Here is a 20437-nt window from a genome sequence, read left to right on the forward strand (position 1 = left end):
AGTGTGTAACAAATCCCTTGGATTTGGATCATCCATAGTCCCAGTCCTAGCTAACTCATTAGAGAGGCTGTATAGTGCTGTGGGTACTGGAGGGATTCCCGGTGGTGTGGTGCAGGGTTTGATACGATACAGCCTGCCTTGCCTTGCTGTGTAATTGATCCCTTTGGGCCCAGCTGGTACTACAGAACACACACACATGGCTGGCATGCCGTGCAGAACACATCCAGTTGAGGCTTTAACAGAATCACCGCGGAGAGGACAGATGCTCCAACTGCCATGCAAACAGACTCAGCCGCTGCAAAGCATTAGCCACCACTGCCAAGCCTTCCTCCCTAGTCTGAGACTGCCATGCACACTTCAAACCATTAGCTAGAAAGAGACACATACACTCTCTCTCTCACACACACACACACACACATCACCACCTCCATTTTGAAAAGTATTTTATGGTTTGAAAATTTATAGAGAGATCTCACATTGTTTTTTGTGTTACTGTATTATTATTTACGGTAGCTGCACGGTAGAAGTTTGACCTGTAGTGCATATTGCTCTAATTCTATTGGTCAATTGTGGTAACCTCTGATTTCCCTCCAGGCTCTATGACGTGACTGGAGTCCCTGTGGATCCTCCATTCCTCTGACAGTACCATGGCAGAGGAGAGCATTGATGACCCTGACAGACAGCCTCATCCCACACCACCAATCACCACCACCAGTCCATGAACACAAACAACCAATTCTAAACCATACTGGACATTATCCACAAAGCAAGGTACAGAATGAATCCATCAAAACATAATGGGAAAGCAAACATCCAACCTAACCGATGTTGTTTTTATGATTCTGGCAGAGTAATATTCTTGCAGCATGATGTTGACAAGTGTGCACTAAGATACACTGGTAATAATATGATATTGTATATTAGTGTTGCAATTCTATTTCTATGGAAGTGTAGAAACTCCACACCTTGAGCTCAAAGGCCCCCAGAGTCAGTTTTGCAACAACAAAAAAGCCATGTGTATAGCATTAGGAAGAGTTCCTTGAGTTCTGTACCATTATATTGACATGCCTTATATGTTGTTTTTAAAATATTACACCCATTACAGAGCCTAGTATCCACACAGAGGATTGAACGATACATTACATAGTAACTGCAAAACACCTGTCTCAACGTCAACAGTGAAGAGGCGACTCCGGGATGCTGTCCTTCTAGGCAGAGTTGCATAGAAAAAGCCATATCTCAGACTGGCCAGTTAAAATAAAATATTAAGAAGGGCAAAAGAACACAGACACTGGACAGAGGACCTCTGCCTAGAAGGCCAGCATGCCAGAGTCGCCTCTTCACTGTTGACGTTGAGGTTGGTGTTTTGTAGCTACTATGTAATGAAGCTGCCAGTTGAGGACTTGTGAGGGGTCTGTTTCTCAAACTAAACACTTTAATGTACTTGTCCTCTTGCTCAGTTGTACACCGGGGCCTCCCACTCCTCATTCTTTTCTGGTTAGAGTCAGTTTGTGCTGTTCTGTGAAGGGAGTAGTACACAGCGTTGTACGAGATCTTCAGTTTCTTGCCATTTCTCACATGGAATAGCCTTCATTTCTCAGAACAAGAATAGACTGACGTTTCAGAAGAAAGTTCTTTGTTTCTGGCCATTTTGAGCCTGTAATTGAACCCACAAATTCTGATCCTCCAGATACTCAACTAGTCTAAAGAAGGCCAGTTTTTTTTGCTTCCTTTATCAGCACAACAATTTTCAGCTGTGCTAACATAATTGCAAAATGGTTTTCTAATGATCAATTAGCCTTTTAAAATGATAACCTTGGATTATCTAACACATCGTGCCATTGGAACATTGGAGTGATGGTTGCTGATAATGGGCCTCAGTACCCTATGTAGATATTCCATAAAATATTCAGCCGTTTCCAGCTACAATAGTGATTTACAACATTAACAATGTCTACACTGTAAAAAAAGTCATTTTCTTTCAAAAACAAGGACATTTCTAAGTGAACCCAAACTTTTGAATGGTAGTGTATCGCATAAGGCCTTATTTTGAGTCCTAGCCTTACCCTAACACAGTGGCCTGAAACCTTACAGTCCACAATCAGACCTTGCGAGTAAGTTTACAAAATTATGAGTTTTTCTAAAAATCATGGTTGAAGGATTTCCTTTTATTCCCTCCCATTTCCAGGAATGTTCCAACCCGGGATTTCTGGAAAGCCGAGGAAATTTACAAGAATTTTGCAATCCTACCTTCAAGTTACGTTATGCTGGCTTGCAGAGATTTGTAATTGTTATTGGAATCCAGCCAACATTAGGATATCCAACAGATGGAATTGTTATTAATCTGTAACCTGCATTCATAATAACTGTAACTGACTTCAAAATTTCCCAGAAGTTCTGTCACATCCTAACAAATTATTATTTTAGTGGATTTTTAAAAATTATTTATGTTCTTTAATATATTTAACATTTTCTTCCCCTTTTTCTCCCCAATTGGTAGTTAGTCTTGTCCCATCGCTGCAACTCCCGTACGGACTCAGGAGAGGCGAAAGTCAAGAGCTGTGTGTCCTCCGAAACACAACCCCGCCAAACTGCACTGTATCTTGACACAATGCACGCTTAACCTGGAAGCCAGCCGCACCAATGTGTAGGAGAAAACACTGTACCGTGTCACCGTGTCAGCGTGCAAGCCACAGGAGTTGCTAGAGCAAGATGGGACAAGGACACCCTGGCCGGCCAAACCCTTACCTAACTTGGATGACGCTGGGCCAATTGTGCATTGCCTCATGGATCTCCCGGTTGCGGCAGGCTGCGACACAGCCCTGTATTGAACCAGGATCTGTAGTAACGCAGCTGGTAGACCGCTGCGCCACTTGGGAGGCCCCTAACAACATTTGTGCCGTGAAAATGCAACACCTCCTCACTTTATTGACAATAGCACATCTCCATTCATGCTCTTGTTTTTGGTCACCCTGAAAGTTGGGCAGCTAAAGCAGAATATATCTGTTTAGCCAACAGGATTGCTTTTAGTATTCTCCTAAGCATTTGAAATCTGCTCTTGAAGATACAGTATTAGATTAAGAAATAACATTTTCTATTCAAACCTATTCAATAATCATGCTGTGCCTATACATATTATTTACAGGTCAGAATTGCCCATATTACATTGCCACATTGATAGCCAGTTTCCAGGTTTATAGAGATCAGGTGGTTCCTTTAAACATGAGACTTCAATATTCCCAGTTAAGAAGTTTTAGGTTGTAGTTATTATAGGAATTATGACACGTCAACTATTTCTCTCTATACCATTTTTATATTTCATATACCTTTGACTATTGTATGTTCTATTAGGCACTTTAGTATTGCCAGCCTAATCTCGGGGTTTGAAGTCATAAACAGCGCTGTGTATTGCTAAGAGCTGCTGGCAAACGCAGTAAAGTGCTGCTTGAATGAATGCTTACGAGCCTGCTGCTGCTTACCACCACTCAGTCACTCCTCTATCAAATATCAAATCATAGACTTAATTATAATAAGCACACAAAAAATGAGTGTTTGGTCATTAATATGGTAAAATCTGGAAACGATCTTTTCGAAAACAAAACGTTTATTCTTTCAGTGAAATACGGAACCGTTCCTTATTTTATCGAATAAGTCTACATATTGCTGTTACATTGCACAACATTCAATGTTATGTCATAATTATGGAAAATTGTGGAAAATTTATTATGTTAGGAAGAAATGGTCTTCATACAGTTCGCAATGAGCCAGACGGCCCAAACTGCTGCATATACCCAGACACTGCTTGCACTGAACGCAAGAGAAATGACACAATTTCCCTAGTTAATATTGCCTGCTAACATGCATTTCTTTTAACTAAATATGTAGGTTTAAAAATACATACTTCTGTGTGTTGCTTTTTTCGCGAATGTGCTTTTGTTAAATCATCACCTGTTTGGCGAAGTTGAAGCAGGCTGTGATTCGATGAAAAATTAACAGGCACCGCTTTGATTATATGCAACGCAGGACAAGCTAGTTAACCTAGTAATATCATCAACAATGTCTAGTGATTGTGAAGATTGATTGTTTTTTATGAGATAAGTTTAATGCTAGCTAACAATTTACCTTGGCTCCTTGCAGCCACAAGGTCCTTTTGATGCTGCACTCGTGTAACAGGTGGTCAGCCTGCCACGCAGTCTCCTTGTGAATTGCAATGTAATCGGCCATAGTCGGCATCCAAATTGCAGATTACCGATTGCTATGAAAATTTGAAATCGGCCCTAATTAAGCAAATTAATCGGTTGACCTCTAGCTGCCATGTTTTTTCCATTACCCTGTGTTGAATGAGTGGATGGATTGATTAATTAATTAATGAGTGATCAATCGAACTAACAAACAAATCAACACTTCATTTCGATTTCATACCACCACATTTTCTGCCACTGTGTTACTGTAATTCAGTCTGTGTTATTTTAGCTTTATTTTACTAGGCAAGTCAGTTAAGAACAAATTCTTATTTTCAATGACGGCCTAGGAACAGTGGGTTAACCGCCTGTTCAGGGGCCGAACGACAGATTTGTACCTTGTCAGCTCAGGGATTTGAACTGGCAACCTTCCAGTTATTAGTCCAATGCTCTAACCACTAGGCTACCCTGCCACTAGAGGGCAGCGTGGCTGTCACTACCATAATGACGCTGCAGCAGTTCAGAATCTCTAATGGCGCTAATTGCCAGGTTGGCTGGTGCTGCACTGGTCGTATTAGTGGGAGACATGCCCCTCTTCTTAGCCCTGATACTCTTGGGTCATTCCCTCCATACCATCTCCCCTGCAGCCACTGACTACACTACACTGTGACATTATCCTATTAAATGATGCAGGTTCATTTAGTTGCTGATTGCTCTGTTCCTGGTGTTTTTATCCCCAGATTTCCCCAGTTTTAATCTAACACCTGCCCCCTTTCTTGGGAATTTGCACTCTGTGTAATTGTCAAGAGTTCATTATTATAAATTAAGCTGCCCCGGCAATCTTCGAAGGCATCAATGCCTTTATCAAGTTGGCTGGAGACCACACATAGGCCAGATGGCGTGATGATGAACTACACTTTATTTTCTCTCCAGATTTCTTCCCTAAGGCTGATTAGATGTTTTACAGTTCTGCACTGCAATATTTGTTTTGTTATTGGGTTTAATGCCCCAGCAGAATTCACAATATTTGGATGCCAGAGTAACCTGCTGTTGACAGTGATTAGCATGGGACTGTCTAATTTCTCCATAACTTCCTATCAGAGTTGTAGACATTTTAAGAAGTTCCACGTACAGTATCTATTAGGGGAATAATGGAGTGAAAGTACAATGTTCATCTAGGGACAATCATTGGGGAGTAGGTTGATGTTGACCCTAACAACTAATCCAAGGTATTCTTCACCCCCTTCAATGTCAACATTGAGATTTGACATTTGGAAATCTAATCCTAGATCTGTCTGTGGTTATGGCCTGGGCAACTTCTACTACAATCATTGGTTTCTTTAGCATGTTTTGAAGTTTTAGCAACGTAGCATTTTTTGTCATTAGCTAGCATTGATTATCCTGTACTCTGACAGAACTTGTGTTCTCATTGATCCGCAGGTCTCTTAAACACAGTCAACCATGGCCAATACCGGAGGGTTTGAGGGAACTTTGGGGAAATCGAGAGTGAGGTCTCATCTTTGACTCTGGAGAAGTTTCCTTGTGCCCTGCCTCCTGGCTCTACCCGTCTACGGCTCTGACCAACCAATGACCATCCGCTGTAGATAACCCACTGTCTGTCATTGGATCAACATGTCCCGTCTGCCTGCTCCTATTACTGTCCATCTGCTTTGTAAATGAGCAGAATCCTCTAATGCCAAGGAGGTCAGGTGTCCAGCAGCGCCTTGTCCAGAGAGGGAGAGAGTGGTAACTATGGAGCCATTTTGGATCGACTACTGTACTGTTCAGCTAATGTCTGCTAATTTTCAGACAGAGGACTTCCACTACTTCAACCTCACCTGCTTCTGTTAGACTGTAATGGGAAAGTTACGTGGCCCAAAGAACAACAATTATTGTGAACCAGGCCCTATCTGAAGTGTCTGACCTTGCGCCAGACTATGGACTGGACCAAACGTTGGACTGGATCTATCCAGACTATGGACCAGACTGGACCAGATCCTACTGCTTGCCTTGTGCTCTGCTGTGAATAGAACTTCTGCTGGAGTAGTACAACTTTGGCAGTCTTCATATTTTTATAGACCAAAGAGGAAAAAATAACAGTTAATTGTAAGACGAGAAAGACCAGATTGGGAAAGAGAAATGGATACTTGTTTTTCTTGCTACAACACAATGACTGCCCTCATAGCTGTAGATGTTGGGCTTTATGTCATTTCGAACATAGACTATAGTCTAGTGGGACACGTATACAATCAAAGGAGTTACCTTTAAAAACATTTTTTTCTCTGACTAAACCCACCACTGTATTTTGAAACTGAAGATATAGGTAAACATATGTGTATAAAAAAATCTGATTTGCATTTTTCATTTTTCATTAGCTACAAATTGGGACACGTTGCAATAAGCATGATTGGTAAAACCTTAAAAGAGTAAAACTACTGATCATCACTGAGGCAAAAAAGAGAATATTGAAACTGTCATTTCTGATTGCGGCTGAAAGGCAAATTTCATTAAATGTATTTTGAAAGGCATAAAGCGTATATATTTAACAGTTTTATATGTTGTACCTTTGTAGAGAACCTTATTTGACATGAATAATGTGGTCACAAAATGGCAGCCATAGAACGTGAAAAACAAGCTCTCTGACGCTGGTTTGTCCTGCTCTCTTTCTGTTCTCATGACAAACTTCTCTCCTCATACCTCTAATCTCCCAATCTATCAATCACGGATAAAGGAAAGAAATGCACTTGAGTTCACTCAGAATGTTTTAAATATTTAATGGTAATATTTTACAGATGTTTGTGAGAGTCTTGCTGTGTATGGTTTTAATGTGGTTAACAACTGACACAGCATATACAATCTGACTGTACCCTCAATGCTGTTTCCCTTTGTCTGCAATTGATTGAATTCCAGCATGAGAGTCACTATCTATCAAAAACGTGAAAAATTACATTACAACATGAATTGAGCTAATCACAGACAGAGATTTTGTCACTTTAGTTAATGAGCAGCCTTTGGAGCTTGCTGATTGCTGATGTATTGTATTGTAAAAGGTGTGGAATACTGACTCATTTCTCTATAATGTCACATTTTATTTGTGTGCTTGTGTTTGATGCACAATGCTGATCTCCAGTCCTGAGTGATGAAAATGATGATGACACGTGAAGAAGGGAGGCATTGCGGAAAAAGCTTTAGAATAATTTACATACTTGTTTTATCATTAAATATTTGAAGAATAAATACATGAAATAACCATCACTAGCTAATATAGACACTTTGATATTCAAAGTCATCCAATTTATTCAAGTAAGATTTATCATATCTTATTTTGTATTACGTTTATTTAATTGTTCTGTCCTATATGCCAAAAACTGACAGCCTGAAATAGTTTTTTTCTTCTAGACCATATACTTTACAGTGTCTAATTGTCAACATGTAAGTTCCTCATACATATCTAATAGGTAAACACCTGATATACATAAGTAAACCAAATCAAATTATTTATAGACAGTCACGCGCTGGTATTTGATTACAATAACATATGAATATGAATGTATTGATGCAGAGTTGATAAAGGCATTTGCTCAGAGTGACAATTAGGACTGAAATAATAGAAGTTGACTGACTCAATATGTGTATGCTGCTGGCTGTATGTATTCTGGTGGAAGGGATTCCACAGTTATACAAGAAAATACAGTACATATGCAGAATAGTACACCTGGTCAATATTTAATGACCTTCAAGATTATGATGTTGAAGAATTTACAAAGGGTTACCCTGTAAAGGGCTACGGATCTAATGCAAGTGAAAACACGCTGTCCATGGGGCTCTGATTCCATGAAAGACACAAATCCAAGCCTTCATAGAGGCTTCAAAGGTCTTGTGTTGGGCTCTGATTGAAGGCCTACACCTTCCAGATTAACCCCCAACTTGTCCGGATTCACTTCGGTTCAGATTCAGATGCTGAACTTCTCTTATCCACACTTGGCTCTCTGCTGTTCAGTCCAACTGACTGACTTTCATTAACTGACTGACTGGGACCAGTCCGACTAGCTGGCTGGCTGGCTGACTGACTGACTGACGTTCCTTCCTAATCCCAACTGACTGGATCAGCCTGTTCCACCAACACCAGCTGGAGATTATTAATACAGTTGTTGTTGACTAAGAAGTTTTCTAAAGATGCAAATGAGAAGTGACTTTCCTGAAAGTGTGTGTGTGTGTGTGTGTGTGTGTGTGTGTGTGTGTGTGTGTGTGTGTGTGTGTGTGTGTGTGTGTGTGTGTGTGTGTGTGTGTGTGTGTGTGTGTGTGTGTGTGTGTGTGTGTGTGTGTGTGTGTGTGTGTGTGTGTGATGTGCCAGTGTAGCCTGCTATTGTCAAGACGGTTATAAATATTTAATTACATCTGATTGAATTTCAATAATCTCTCCCGTATCCTTGAGGTTCGGTGTGATGTTCGGAGGAGTCGTGTCTCATAACAGTTTTAATTTGATTAGAGCAAAGTACAATGAGGAGTTTCTCCTAGAGCTATATGGTACATGTAGGTACAAAAGAGAGCTTGTGATAATGTCTTTCCCCATGGAGAAAGAAGCAGTGGGTGAAGTGGGTGACATACAACTTGGAGAATGTTACTGTGGGTGTATATCTGTCTGTGTAAAACTCTTTCTCGCTTTCCTATACAGTAGCATGCGAAAATATTCACCCCCCCTTGGAATTTTTCCTATTTTGTTGCCTTACAAACTGGAATTAAAATGAATTTTTGGAGGGGTTTGTATCATTTGATTTACACAACATGCCTACCACTTTGAAGATGCTTTTTTTTTTTAAATTGTGAAACAAACGAGAAATAAGACAAAAACAAAAAAACAGAACTTGAAATGATTAACTATTCACCCTCCCAAAGTCAACACATTGTAGAGCCACCTTTTGCAGCAATTACAGCTTCACGTATCTTGGGGTATGTTTCTATCAGCTTGGCACATCTAGCCACTAGGATTTTTGTCTCATTCTTCAAGGCAAAACTGCTCCAGCTGGATTGGTTCTGCTAGTTTACAGCAATCTTTAAGTCATACCACAGATTCTCAATTGGATTGAGGTCTGGGCTTTGACCAGGCCATTACAAGACATTTAAATGTTCCCCTTAAAACACTCAAGTGTGGCTTTAGCAGTATGCTTAGGTCATTGTCCTGCTAGAAGGTGAACCTCTGTCCCAGTCTCAAACCTCTGGAAGACTGAAACAGGTTTCCCTCAAGAATTTCCCTATATTTAGCTCCATCCATCATTCCTTCAATTCTGACCAGTTTCCCAGTCCCTGCCAATGGAAAAACATCCCCACCGCATGATGCTGCCACCACCATGCTTCACTGTGGGGATGATGTTTTCTGGGTGAAGCTAGGTGTTGTGTTTGCGCCAGACATAGTGTTTTCCTTGATGGACAAAAAGCTCAATTTTAGTCTCATCTGACCAGAGTACCTTCTTCCATATATATTGAGGAGTCTCCCAGATGCCTTTTGGTTAACACCAAATGTTCAACATTTTGGATAATTTTTTATAACCCAACCCTGATCTGTTCTTCTCCACAACTTTGTCCCTGACCTGTTTGGGGAGCTCCTTGGTCTTGATGGTGCCCCTTGCTTAGTGGTGTTGCAGACTCTGGTGCCTTTCAGAACAGGTGTACATATACTGAGATCATGTGACACTTGCACACAGGTGGACTTTATTTTAAATAAAAGTGAAATAAAAAATGTATATAATTTAAGTCGAAGTTTACATACACTTATGTTGGAATCATTAAAACTTGTTTTTCAACAATTCCACATATTTCTTTGGTTAGGACATCTACTTTGTGCATGACACAAGTAATTTTTCCAACAATTGTTTACAAACAGATTATTTCACTTATAACTCACTGTATCACAACTCCAGTGGATCAGAAGCTTACATACACTACGTTGACTGTGCCTTTAAACAGCTTGGAAAATTCCCAAAAATTATGTCATGGCTTTAGAAGCTTCTGTAGGCTAATTGACATAATTTGAGTCAATTGGAGGTGTACCTGTGGATGTTTTTCAAGGCCTTTTAAGGACAACAACGTAAAGGTATTGGAGTGGCGATCACAAAGCCCTGACCTCAATCCTATAGAACATTTGTGGGCAGAACTGATAAAGTGTGTGTGAGCAAGGATGCCAACAAACCTGTCACAGTTACACCAGCTCTGTCAGGAGCAATGGGCCAAATTCACCCAACTTATTGTGGTGAAGCTTGCGGAAGGCTGCCCAAAACATTTGACACAAGTTAAACAATATAAAGACAATACTACCAAATATTAATTGAGTGTATGTACACTTCTGACCCACTGGGAATGTGATGAAAGAATAAATAAAAGCTGAAATCAATCATTCTCTCTTCTATTATTCTAACATTTCACATTTTTAAATAAAGTGGTGATCCTAACTGACCTAAGACAGGGAATTTTTACTAGGAATAAGTGTCAGGAATTGTGAAAACTGAGTTTAAACGTATTTTGCTAAGGTAAACTTCCAACTTCAACTGTATATATTTATGTTATTTTATTTATAATTATGTGACTTCTGAAAGTAATTGGTTTCACAGAAAAGAGGGTAAATACATATGCGCGCACCACCACACCAATTTGTATGATCTAATTGGGCATTCTATGTTGGATGTCTAGTTTGTCTGTTTCTGTGTTTGGGCCTGATATGGTTCTCAATCAGAGGTAGGTGTTAGTCATTTGTCTCTGATTGGGAACCTGTTTTGTGTGGGGTTTTGTGGGTGGTTGTTTCCTGTCTTTGTGTTTGTTGCACCAGATAGGGCTGTTTCGGTTTTGCCATGTTTATTATTTTGTATTATGTTCATGTTGAGTTGTATTATTAAAAAAACATTAACTATAACCACGCTGCGTTTTGGTCCACCAAGAAAACCGTTACAGAACCACCCACCACAACAGGACCAAGCGGCATGGTGACAGGCAGCGGAAGCAGGAGCAGCGCAAGGAGGAATGGACATGGGGGATGATGTATTGGACGGCAAGGGTTTCTACACATGGGAGGAGATCCTGGCGGGAAAGGATCGCCTTCCATGGGAACAGGTGGATGCAGCTAGGAGAGCAGAGGCAGCCGGAGAGAGGAGCCGGCGATATGAGGGAAAACATAGCTGGCAAGGAAGCCCGAGAGGCAGCCCCAAAAATGTCTTGGGGGGCGGCACACAGGAAGTATGGCAAAGCCAGGTAGGAGACCTGAGCCAACTTCCTGTGCTTACCGGAGGGTGAGAGAGACCGGGCAGGCACCGTGTTATGCTGTGGAGTGCACGGTGTCCCCAGTGCGGGTGCATAGCCCGGTGCGGTACGTACCAGCTCCTCGTATCGGCCGGGCTAGAGTGGGCATCGAGCCAAGTGACATGAAGCCGGCTCTACGCATCTGGTCTCCAGTGCGTCTCCTTGTGCCGGCGTACATGGCACCAGCCTTGCGCATGGTGTCCCCAGTTTGCCTGCACAGCCCAGTGCGGGCTATTCCACCTTGCCGCACTGGCAGGGCGACCCGGGAGCATTCAACCAGGTAAGGTTGGGCAGGCTCGGTGCTCAAGAGCTCCAGCGCGCCTGCACGGTCCGGTATATCCAGTACCACCTCCACGCATCAGCCCTCCGGTGGCAGCTCCCCGCACTCGCCCTGAGGTGCGTGTCTTCGGCCCAGTACCACCAGTGCCGGCACCACGCACCAGGCCTACAGTGCGCCTCGTCTGTCTAGCGCTGCCAGAGCCTTCCTCCTCTCCAGCGCTGCCGGAATCTCCCGCCTGTCCAGCGCTGCCGCCAGTGCCAGAGTTTCTGCCCCTCAGTCCAGATACGCCAGAGCTCCTCCATCCAGCGCTGCCAGAGCCTTCCTCCTCTCCAGCGCTGCCGGAGCCTTCCTCCTCTCCAGCGCTGCCGGAGTCTCCCGCCTGTCCGGCGTGGCCAGAGTTTCTGCCCCTCAGTCCAGATACGCCAGAGCTCCTTCGTCCAGCGCTGCCAGAGCTTTCCTCCTCTCCAGCGCTGCCGGAGTCTCCAGTCTGCCCAGCGCCGCCTGAGCTACCCGTCTGCCCAGCGCCATCAGAGCCGCCAGTCTGCAAGGAGCCACCAGAGCCGCAAGTCTGCAAGGAGCCACCAGAACCGCCAGTCTGCAAGGAGCCACCAGTCAGCCAGGATCGGCCAGTGCCGCCAGTCAGCCAGGATCTGCCAGAGCCGCCAGTCAGCCAGGATCTGCCAGAGCCGCCAGTCAACCAGGATCTGCCAGAGCCTCCAGTCCGCCAGGATCTGCCAGAGCCGCCATTCAGCCAGGATCTGCCAGAGCCGCCATTCAGCCAGGATCTGCCAGAGTCGTCAGCCAGTACGGAGCTACCCCTCTGTCCCGAGCTGTTCCTCTGTCCCGAGCTGCCCCTCTGTCCCGAGCTGCCCCTCTGTCCCGAGCTGCTCCTCAGTCCAGTGGGGTCATTTAGAAGGGTCGCCGTGGTTAGGAGGCCACGGAAGCGGACAATGAGGCGGACTAAGACTGTGGTGAAGTGGGGGCCACGTCCAGCACCAGAGCCGCCACTGCGGACAGATGCCCACCCAGACCCACCCCAATAGCTTCGGGTTTTGCGGCCGGAGTCCGCACCTTGGGGGGGGTGGTACTGTCACACCCTGACCATAGTTTGCGTTGTATGTTTCTATGTTTTGTTTGGTCAGGGTGTGATCTGAGTGGGCATACTATGTTGCATATCTAGTTTGTCTGTTTCTGTGTTTGGGCCTGATATGGTTCTCAATCAGATGCAGGTGTTAGTCATTTGTCTCTGATTGGGAACCATATTTAGGTAGCCTGTTTTGCGTGGGGTTTTGTGGGTGGTTGTTTCCTGTCTTTTTGTTTGTTGCACCAGATAGGGTTGTTTCGGTTTTGCCACGTTTATTATTTTGTATTATGTTCATGTTGAGTTTTATTATAAAGAAACATGAACTATAACCACGCTGCGTTTTGGTCCGCCTCTCCTTCCCAGGAAGAAAACCGCTACAAATTTGGACTATTTTGTGTATGTCCATTACATGAAATCCAAATAAAAATCAATTTAATTAAAGGTTGTAATGCAACAAAATAGGAACAACTCCAAGGGGGATTTAATACCTTTGCAAGGCACTGTAGCTCTATGGTGATGTGTGTATCATATCTGCATTTCCCAATCCTGTTGATCCGTTCGTATTTGTACAGTGCCTTCAGAAAGTATTCAGACCCCTTGACTTTTTACACATTTGGTAACATTACAGCCTTATTCTAAAATGTATTAAATACATAAAAATCTTCAGCAATCTACACACAATACCCCAAAATAAGTGGAAACCGAAGGAATTGTCTGTAGAGCTCCGAGACATGATTGTGTCGAGGCACAGATCTGGGGAAGGGTACCAAAACATTTCTGCAGCATTGAAGGTCCCCAAGAAAATGGTGGCCATCATTCCTACATGGCAGATCTTTGGAATCACCAAGACTCTTTCTAGAGCTAGCCGTCCGGCCAAACTGCGCAATCGGGGGAGAAGGGCCTTGGTCAGGGAGGTGACCAAGAACCTGATGGTCACACTGACAGAGCTCTAGAGTTCCTCTGTGGAGATGGAAAAACCTTCCAGAAGGACAACCATCTCTGCAGCACTTCACCAATCAGGCCTTTATGGTAGAGTGGCCAGGCAGAAGCCACTTCTCAGTAAAAGGCACATGACAGCCCACTTTGAGTTTGCCAAAAGGCATCTAAAGACTCCCAGACCATGAGAAACAAGAATCTCTGGTTTGAAGAAACCAAGATTGAACTTGTCAAGGCTGGTGGAAACCTGTCACCATCCCTACAGTGAAGCATGGTGGTGGCAGCATCTTGCTGTGGAGATGTTTTTCAGCCGCAGGAACTGGGAGACGAGTCAGGATCGAGGCAAAATGAACAGAGCAAAGTACATAGAGATCCTTGATAAAAACCTGCTCCAGAGCGCTCAGGACCTCAGACGGGGGCGAACGTTCACCTTTCAACAGGACAGCGACCCTAAGCACACAGCCAAGACAATGCAAGAGTGACTTTGTGACAAGTCTCTGAATGTCCTTGAGTGGTCCAACATCTCTGGAGACACCTGAAAATAGTTGTGCAGCAACACTCCCCATCCAACCAGAAAGAGCTTGAGAGGATCTACAGAGAATGGAAGAAACCCCCCAAATATATATGTGCCAAGTTTGTAGCGTCATACCCAAGAAGACTCGATGCTGTAATTGCTGCCAATGGTGCTTCAACAAAGTGCTGAGTAAATGGTCTGATAACTTATATAAATGTGATATTTGTTTTAAAAAATTGGGCCCCCAAAAAATACAACTGTTTTTGCTTTGTCATTATGGGGTATTGTGTGTGGATTGATGAGGGAAAAGCGATTTAATCAATTTTAGAATAACACTAATGTAACAAAATGTGGAAAAAGCCAAGGGGTCTGAATACTTTCCGATTGCACTGTACATGTGTGTATGTGTTTCCTTGCATGTGTGAGTGTTGACGGTGATGGTATGCCTTCGACTTACCAGTTACCGTCCTGAGGCACAGAGTTGTGTTTCTGTCATTAAGTTGCATCTACAGAGGAGAGAGACAGAGCAGACAGCCTGTCTCTGCTTTAATAACCAACACTACACTCACAGTGAATACTCCTTCTCCCTTCACAAAATTCTCTGCAGTCCGCTGCAATAGCAATACTGCACCAATGGCACAAAATATGAACTGCTGTAATGGATAACATTTAAGTGCTAATTCACATATGATAATATAAGTCTTTGTTTACAATATAAATCGAATGAAGTGCAACCAGCGCTTTTCGAAAGGGGATCAATAAGCAATATGCTATCGCTATATTTTCTAGCCATAAAAATGTTGTGTGCTTTCTGAGCACTGGGTCCAATGATCTGTCAAGGTTAGATACAGTGAGAGACTAAACATTTCCTCAGCTCCTGACTGATACACCAGGGATGTACTGTAGGAGGAGAGCAGAGCTAAGCAGTTGTATGATGTGATTCTATTGACTGCCTTTTACATTTCGATCTTTGCAAAGATAGCTGAGAGTTGGACTGTGAATCGGAATGTCTGTTTTCCTTAATTAACCAGCATGGAATTTGTAACAAATCTAAACATGTTGCAATAGAGCTATACAACCCAACTGTTAATTTCGGTTTAAAACCCAGCCTCTGTCTAAACAAACACCTCTTATCATCGTACCCGTTGCCTGGTCTTGTACAGTATCCCTCCACATCTGTGCTTGGTGCTCCAGGCCAGTGCTATCCTCTTGACTCTTGATCAAGGCTCTCTGGCTCTCCTCTCCAACCCAAGGAAGAAGAAGACATGCCGGTGTTAGCTGGGCTTTCAGGCTGCATTAAACACCATTAACAGTCTGCATTAATGACTAATCTCTCTATTTCTCTCATTATACATGCAGCTCACAGGAACCCAGGAAACATCTGGTGCACGTGGACATGGAGCTGGCTTTGAATCTTTGTTACTGCACTTTGGTATTGTAAATGTGTGTTCTCAGAAATGCTCATTACTCAAAGGAGGAAAAGGTCATCTTGTTTGAAGGTAAATATCATTGGCTTGGAGACTTTATTGGAAGGTCAAATGTAGTTGTGAACCAGAACAATTGGAGTATATGGAGCCATGAGCTGTATGAAATAATTTGACATGTTCAGGATAACTAAGGCCATCTCTTCAACCCAGCAAAAACAGGGACAGATTGGACAACAATAAATCACAAGCTTGCAGTTACCAAAGCAATTATAAAGAAACACACAAAAACACCTGGCATCACTTGGTAGAATTAATATCAACCCCAAAGCCTATTGTACATCCTTTTGTTATGTATAATCCTTATCAAGCCCTTAATCAGGTATTTTGTATAAACACAAGCAATATGGATAAGGCTGGTCGATTAATAAGGAGAGACAGGCAAGAGAGAGGGAGAGAGAGCCAGGTTGGAGAGAAAGTCAGAGGTGTCCGGACGAAGCAGAGCACATCGCTACGGTAGCTGTTTCTTGTTCTCTCTCACTTGGTTTCTTGTTCTCTCTCACTTGCTCTCTTTCTCTCTCTGCTTCCCCAGTTAGGGAGGGGAAAAGAGAGGGAGAGAGAGAAAAAAATTAAAAGAGACACAGCGAGGTAAGGAAATGGAGAGAGGAGCATCCTCGTCAAGATGGTAATCAAGGCCTGATGTGTTGAATTGAGCCTCTCATCCTGTTAATCCACAGGAAGGAAGACAGACAGCTGGGGGCTCGGTCAGCTCATTTATCACTAAATGAGAAAAATGACCATCCGCCAGGCAACTCTTTTAAAAACGAATTTACATCCTGTCAGATTCCATTAGGCCAGGACTGCTGGGGTGGAAGATTTTTCTGAGGAGGGAAGGAGGGAGGACAGAATTGAGCATGAGCGGTGAGTGTTACCGTATCCCCCTGCACCGGTCAAGCAATAATTCTGACCCGGCTCACCGAGCGAGTTGACAGCTGAATTTTGCATGTCAAGACTTCGGTGTTTTTTTTACCCATTCACTCCATCCCTCCAATACTGCCAATATCCATCCCTCCCTTTTCAGGCATTAACTAACAGTGGGTGATTATCTGTGTGCCTGAAATCCCACTTTTATAGTTTCATACAATTATGACTCACTTAAGAGCATCAGCCAGGATTAAGATTGTTAAATGCTGAGCCTTGAATACATTTTCCGCAGGGTTTTTTCATAAGTGAGATGAGAGAGAGAAATGAGCAAGAGAGAGAGAGACACAGAGAGGTCAGGAGCAGATACGCTCCCACATTTTTCAGCATGTTTAAAAAAAATGTTGAACTCTAAATCAAACTTGGATTTTTTTGGCAGGTACATATACAGGATGCTACCCTCCACAACATAACCTTCACTCCAAATCAAAACTCCAAACCTACAACCTGATTTTGGACAGATATTATCTGGAAAGCTTACTACTACCAAGGATCATTATTCCCAAGCTTCAATTAGCACTGACGTGTGAAGTGAAAGGTTTCAAAGCCCTTGAGCCCAACAATGGCAGGAGAATAACATGCAGAGGTCTTTGAAGCCACCTCCCGCTACTCAGAGGTAATTAAATACAGTACCCCACTGTATGTAAAAAAATGATAAGACAAGAAAAGAGTACAAAATGAAGCTCCTTATGGAAAATCTTTGTTATAAAAATAGGAACCTAAGCAACTTAATCTTCCACACAGACCATCCCCTGGCATGGCACAGTGCTATATTAACACACTACCCCTCTGTTAAGAGGAGGGGTGCTCCCAATTGGTGAAAACTCAGGATATTAGACAATGAGGAGTCAGCAAATGTGAACATGTACAACTCAGGAACAGTAATGGTACAGGGAAACCCAAACAGTTTCAGCAGGACTTTCACATTATCAAAGAGAGAGCTCAGTAGGATAAGCTCTCTAGAGTAAGATATCCCCGCACCGAGCATCAGATCAGACCTCTTCATTAAACAACCGCACAGACGAGAAAACCCAAGCGGAAAGTCAACCTCCCAGTACAGAGTACTATTCCCTCATTGAAATTAAGGATACATTCACCCAGTAGGAGGTAAGGCAGTTGGTGGAGCTGGAACAGGAGGTGAACACACTCCAATCAGCACAAAAAACTGTCCAGCTCAACAACACCCCCTCAAACAGATTGGAGAGCTGGAGGTGGAGAGAGACATATCTGCACTCTGGACTGTGGTGAGACAACATCAACAGGAGAAAGAGCAGGAGCAGGAGAAAAACGGAGGATCAGATTGCTGGAGAAGACGGTCAGGTGTATGGTGTGTGACAGAGAACAACTCATTAGAGAGGAAGCCACCCCCGCAGAGAAGCCAGCAAGACCTCCAACCTCATTTCCTGGCAAAAGTCTTAACACCATTACAGAACAGTCCACCCCAGACCCTGACCATAACGTCAACATCACAGCAGAACAGACAAATGAAGAACCCCAAGCCCAAGGGAACCCACCCTCTCTGAGCCCCCTCCCTGTTAGCCACCCTAACAGTCCCACACCCACTGGCGACATACACAGGACACAGATTGTACTGTAATAAACTCAAGGGAATGATTGAAAATGCTTAATTTACTTTCCCCAATGCACAAGTGGTTATCTCCACCTTGATACTGTAAGAATATTTTGAAGACACAATGCGGGGGATGAGAGGTCAATAGCGTACTACCGATCAATGGAAATAGTGGGTTTTCTGTAATATCAATGGGTCAGAGGAGGAGGAATTTCAGTTCGGGACTCATAGCTACATGGCAAGTTCTCATTGGTCCAAATTGTTTATACATTGAATCTGAAATAGGATTTATTGCAAGGAATTCTAATTGGTCAACCACAGGCAAGGGCTGGGTTATAAAATGTCATCCTGTCCCTTTGTTCTGTGGATATAATCACAGGAGAGAATCACTGAGGGCAGGGGAGGGGTAGACAGATATGAAACAAACCAAACCAAACCATTATCAATTTCTATTGGTCCAATGATAAGTGATACAGGGGTGTGGATAGGCTCATTAGAACAACCTATTTTAGGCTGTTATTATTACATTGAACATTTCTGAAGGGAAGGAGACATGGCAAATTAGACAGCTGCAGGAATCTATAGTTCAGAACCATCCTATTTGGACTACAATTAAAATTGAGTGTGAAACTTTGGATATGGTACCAGTGTGCTTGACAGGTGTTGCCCCACCTTGCACAAACAATATCCCATACAAATGAAATCTATGGCTGCTACTAAAGTAGTGGAGGCTCCTAACATCATCATACAACATGGCACACCATGTAATCCAGATACTCTGATGCTTCCTCCAGATACCACATTACTTGAACATGACTCTTGTGAGTTGGTTTTTTGATCAGCTCTCTGATGGGTTTATTTATTCATCCGTTGGAAATCCCTGAGTTTATTTTATACACAGATGGTTCAAGCATTGTGGAGGGGGGTGTGAGGAAGGCAGGCTGGGCAGTTACTACAATGGACGATGTGATTGTGACAGCCACGTTACCTGCAGGAACATCAGCACAGGTGGCGGAATTGGTGGCTTTGACCGAAGCGTGTAAACAAGCTGACAGAAAAACAGCTAATATCGACACAGACTCGAGGTATGCTTTCAGCGTTACTCATGATTTTGGAAAAATATGGAAAAACAGAAGATTTATGACATCACTGGGAGTTCCTGTGAAGAATGGACCAGAGGTGAATATTGAATGCTCTCCAGTTACCTGAACAAGTTGCAATTTTGAAAATGAAAGCACATGGAGAAATCATATATTCCAAACAAAGACACGTAAAAGAGGTATGGGGAATAACCCCCGAGGGGGGACATGACATAGTCCCAGGACAATGGGTGATGGTAAAGAAGCATAGTAAGATGATCAGAATCTGATGTTGTACACCGCAGTCGTCATATTAGTGATATCTAGGTGAAATGTCAAACTTGTTCCTGAAAATCAGGACATGCTTACATAGGGAAATCTATGTGAAATATCAATTTCTCTTGAAACCAGGACATGTTACTTTCACTTTTTTGTTTTCTTCGTTACAGGTTATAAGAATCTACCGTCTGAAGCTGAAGCAATATCCCCCCAAGGACTGTACTTGAAATGATATAAAAGCACCAGTGAAGTGTACATTAGAAAAGTCCTTATCAACCAGTGGAACAGAAGAAGAATTCCTCACTACCGGCAGACTGTCAGAACATAATTTCTAATAATGATCTATGTGGTACTGATACTAGTAAGGAAGAGCTGGTCACTTTTAAAGGACTTGGTGAATGATTACCTTGCCAATAGGACGATTGAATATGAATGTCTTGTAGACAATTCTTTTTTGTGAGTTTCCTCCTAATACAGGATGTGGTAGGGACATCATCATTACACCTGTTAATACTTATTTTCTATAACTTTGTTTGGAAACTTTCTTATTGTAACAGCAAGTACAGTATGCCTTTTGTGTTTTATAGAAATGCAATGTGTTTAATGCAAATGATTTTATGCTTACTGATAATGTTTTTATACTATCATGTTTTCTAAAAAGACATTTTAAGTATATTTATTTTTTTTTAAATCTAGGGGGGAGGGTGTAAGAAATACACAATGCAGAGGATGAGAGGTCAATAGAGTACTAATGATCAATGGATTTAGAAGTTTTTCTGTAATATCAATGGGTCAGAGACATGGGAGGAATTTCAGTCCGGA

General features: G+C 42.8%; 1 protein-coding gene across 2 annotated transcripts in view; it reads left to right on the plus strand.

The window, feature by feature from the left end:
* The window catches only part of LOC135516060 (chemokine-like protein TAFA-5), a 175722-nt gene extending 165771 nt beyond the window's left edge, over nucleotides 1-9951 (plus strand). For both annotated transcript variants that reach the window (XM_064940061.1, XM_064940062.1), the window contains exons 4-5: nucleotides 595-771; nucleotides 5622-9951. In XM_064940061.1, coding sequence (XP_064796133.1) covers nucleotides 595-603 — 9 coding nt within the window. In that variant the 3' untranslated portion in view covers nucleotides 604-771; nucleotides 5622-9951. The remainder of the gene's footprint in view (nucleotides 1-594; nucleotides 772-5621) is intronic.
* Nucleotides 9952-20437: the final 10486 nt, after the last annotated feature.

This window comes from Oncorhynchus masou, chromosome 27 (genome assembly GCF_036934945.1).
Source record: "Oncorhynchus masou masou isolate Uvic2021 chromosome 27, UVic_Omas_1.1, whole genome shotgun sequence".
NCBI classification, from domain to species: domain Eukaryota; kingdom Metazoa; phylum Chordata; class Actinopteri; order Salmoniformes; family Salmonidae; genus Oncorhynchus; species Oncorhynchus masou.